Source organism: Epinephelus moara, chromosome 9, assembly GCF_006386435.1.
Source record: "Epinephelus moara isolate mb chromosome 9, YSFRI_EMoa_1.0, whole genome shotgun sequence".
Taxonomy (NCBI): Eukaryota; Metazoa; Chordata; class Actinopteri; order Perciformes; family Serranidae; genus Epinephelus; species Epinephelus moara.
The window spans coordinates 35,241,923-35,244,757 of record NC_065514.1 but is presented as its reverse complement, the minus strand read 5'-3'; the positions used below and the strand labels follow the sequence as shown (position 1 = coordinate 35,244,757).

The window sequence follows — 2,835 nt, the reverse complement described above, 5'->3', positions numbered from 1 at the left end:
CGCAGACCTCCGCCGACGAACCCATTCATTGTGTATGTGCTACCACCAGCGCACGCCGTTATTGGATGGCGCATGGATACTCACAGAAAAGTGCCGCGAGAATAAAAAAAGAAAAGAAATAAAGTCAGATTAAATATTCCTTCCGCAACAATTTTAAGACCTTTGAGTAATGAATTTAAGACCAATTTGAGACATTTCTAATGAATTTAAGACATTTTCAGGCCTTACTTTTAGATACATGAATTTAAGACTTTTTAAGACTTTTCAAGGATCCACGGGTACCCTGACTTAAGTCACGGTACAATATTATTGCAATCTTAAATATGTTGTGATATGCTGAGTATGACAATAAAATATATTGTGTTATATTGCAATTTATTTCCTTTTTTCAACTGTAAATCATGTCCCCAAAGGAAAACTTTGTCAACATCTATAATCAAATAAGATAACGTTTTCAGTGTGTTCATCTCACTTCAGCAATTTTTTTGCAGTAGTAACATGTATCCAGTGAACTGAAAAAACCCCCCAAATGATTATATTATTCTAGTAGGCTGCCCTAAGTTTAATTTGTATTTGTAATGTTAATAACTTATAGGATAAAAAAATTTATACTTGGCACTGTGTGTTGAAACGATATTGCCACACAAAAATATTGTGATACTATGCTGTATTGATTTTTTCCTCCAACCCTACACAACACTGGCTACAGCAGTAGTATGTGTAACATTAGTTGACCTATCCAATAAGTTAGCAAGTTGATGTGATGTTAGCTAATGTTACTTGCAATTATTTCATTAGAATGGAATGACATAATATATGACTAAATGAATGATCCCACGCTACTTCATATCATCAAAATCCATCTTTTATTAGTTTTGATTGAGAGCCTTAACAGCAGAAATTACATACTGTGCATCATAAATTGTGTTGAGATTTTTTGTTTTGTCTATTTTGTTTACAATGTCAGCTAAAACACTTGTTTTCAACCCATGCTGCTCACCACGATTAAAATGTGTCTATTTATAGTTTAAGTTATTGACAGTATTTTGATTATAATTGTTCTGAATCTACCTTTGTCAAATACTCCACTGTTTTGGAGTGTAAGTGTTTTTCATAATCTTTTTTCACACAGGAGAAAGAAAATCAGCCTGGAAATAATGATTTTACATTTACCGTGATTGTTATTGATATCAACTGATAATTAAGTTTTTATTGTAAACATTTTTGCCCATATTGCCAAGCCCCAAGTATACCTTTGTAAACTAAAAAAATAAAACTGCATAAGTTGAGGTCTCACAAAAAATGTTGTGTGCTATGTTTCTCACTGCGCATGTGCAAGATGCTCGTATGTTCTGAGTGAGGAAGTACGGAGGCAGCCGCTGTTGTTGTCATGCAGAAGTTTGAGTAAAGTCTTAAAACGTACAGTTGTTGGTGTAGTTATTGAGCTAACAAAAAAGACTTCTGAAAATATATTCCTAGTTTAAGGGGCTGGTTTTTTTTTACATGTCTTCCACAGTATACAGTTTAAATGTAACTTAAAACAAAAAAAAAGACAATAGGACATATACATGATCCACTGGGATCACATAAAGAGATTTATGTGCCTGAACTCACCTTGTGTGTGAGATTGAGGTCCGGATCCATCTTGATCATTTCCCAGCTGCCGTAACCATACTCATAGATTCCTATTAGAAGGCTGGAGTCGTCCTCCTTCCCCCACTCAATGTCAAAGTGGGCTGCCTTCGAGTGGCATGGAATCATATACCTATTCAAAATAAATAAATAAATAAATATATGTATAGTGTAACACAGAGCAATAAAAATGAGCTGTGATAACCCATCCTGTCTAACATAAGTCATGTAGCGTATTGGAAACCTCACTTCTTTCTCTCTTCAGGGTCAGCAGGAATGGCCTTGTGGAGTGGAGCCAGCTCTTCCTCATGAGAGATGACAAGCTTGGCATTCACCTGGACTCCAGAAATCCTGAATGTAGGACCCTTCACTTTCCCTCTCCTGCCTCCTGATTATCACACAAGTGGAAAAACAACAAAACAGTTTCATAGAGGTTCATGCTTTAATAGCCATGTAATTCTGTGAGAGACAACAGCGAAAGAAGAAATACAGTGGAAACTCCTTAAAGTGATCACGTCTGTTGAGGTCAAATTGATCACTACAAAGCTGATAACTATTACAATTTTCTTCGTTACTTCTCATCAATCAATCAATCAATCAATTTTATTTATAAAGCCCAATATCACAAATCAGAATTTGCCTCANTGAAGAAATCACTGCGGTCAGTTCTTGAAGAGAAATTGGGGAGAAGCAATCTAAATATATATTATCTCATGCAGATAACTATCTCCTAAGATTTTTACTGTATGTTTATTACATTAAAAAAGTAGTGAATGTAACAAAAACAGACAGCTTCTCTACTTAGTGAATATCTTCTAGAATATTGTACTAAAGTAAAAGTACTGTTACTTTAAAGAAATTATACTCAAGTTAAAGTACTTGTGTAAAAATTTACTTAGGTAAAAGTAAATGTGGGTCAATAAAAAAGCCTTCTGAGTATGTTACTGTTACATGTTTAGAAGGGAAAGGCAGACACTAGTGGAGACATTAGTGGATCATCATTAGCAACATGATCCAGAATTGAATTTAAAATCCTACTGTTAACTTATAAAGCTCTAAATGGTCAAGCTCCATCATATCTTAGTGAGCTCATAGTGCCATATTATCCCACCAGAACACTGCGCTCTGAGAACGCAGGGTTACTCGTGGTCCCTAAAGTCTCCAAAAGTAGATCAGGAGCTAGAGCCTTCAGCTATCAGGCTC

General features: G+C 35.2%; 1 protein-coding gene across 1 annotated transcript in view; it reads right to left on the bottom strand.

Annotated features, from left to right (window-relative positions):
* Positions 1-2,835, bottom strand: part of chd1 (chromodomain helicase DNA binding protein 1) — a 49,767-nt gene that overhangs the window by 15,884 nt on the left and 31,048 nt on the right. Inside the window, exons 26-27 of the mRNA XM_050052654.1 lie at positions 1,882-2,020; positions 1,615-1,765 (exon numbers count right to left, since the gene is read on the bottom strand). Of these exons, the coding sequence (XP_049908611.1) occupies positions 1,615-1,765; positions 1,882-2,020 (290 nt within the window). The remainder of the gene's footprint in view (positions 1-1,614; positions 1,766-1,881; positions 2,021-2,835) is intronic.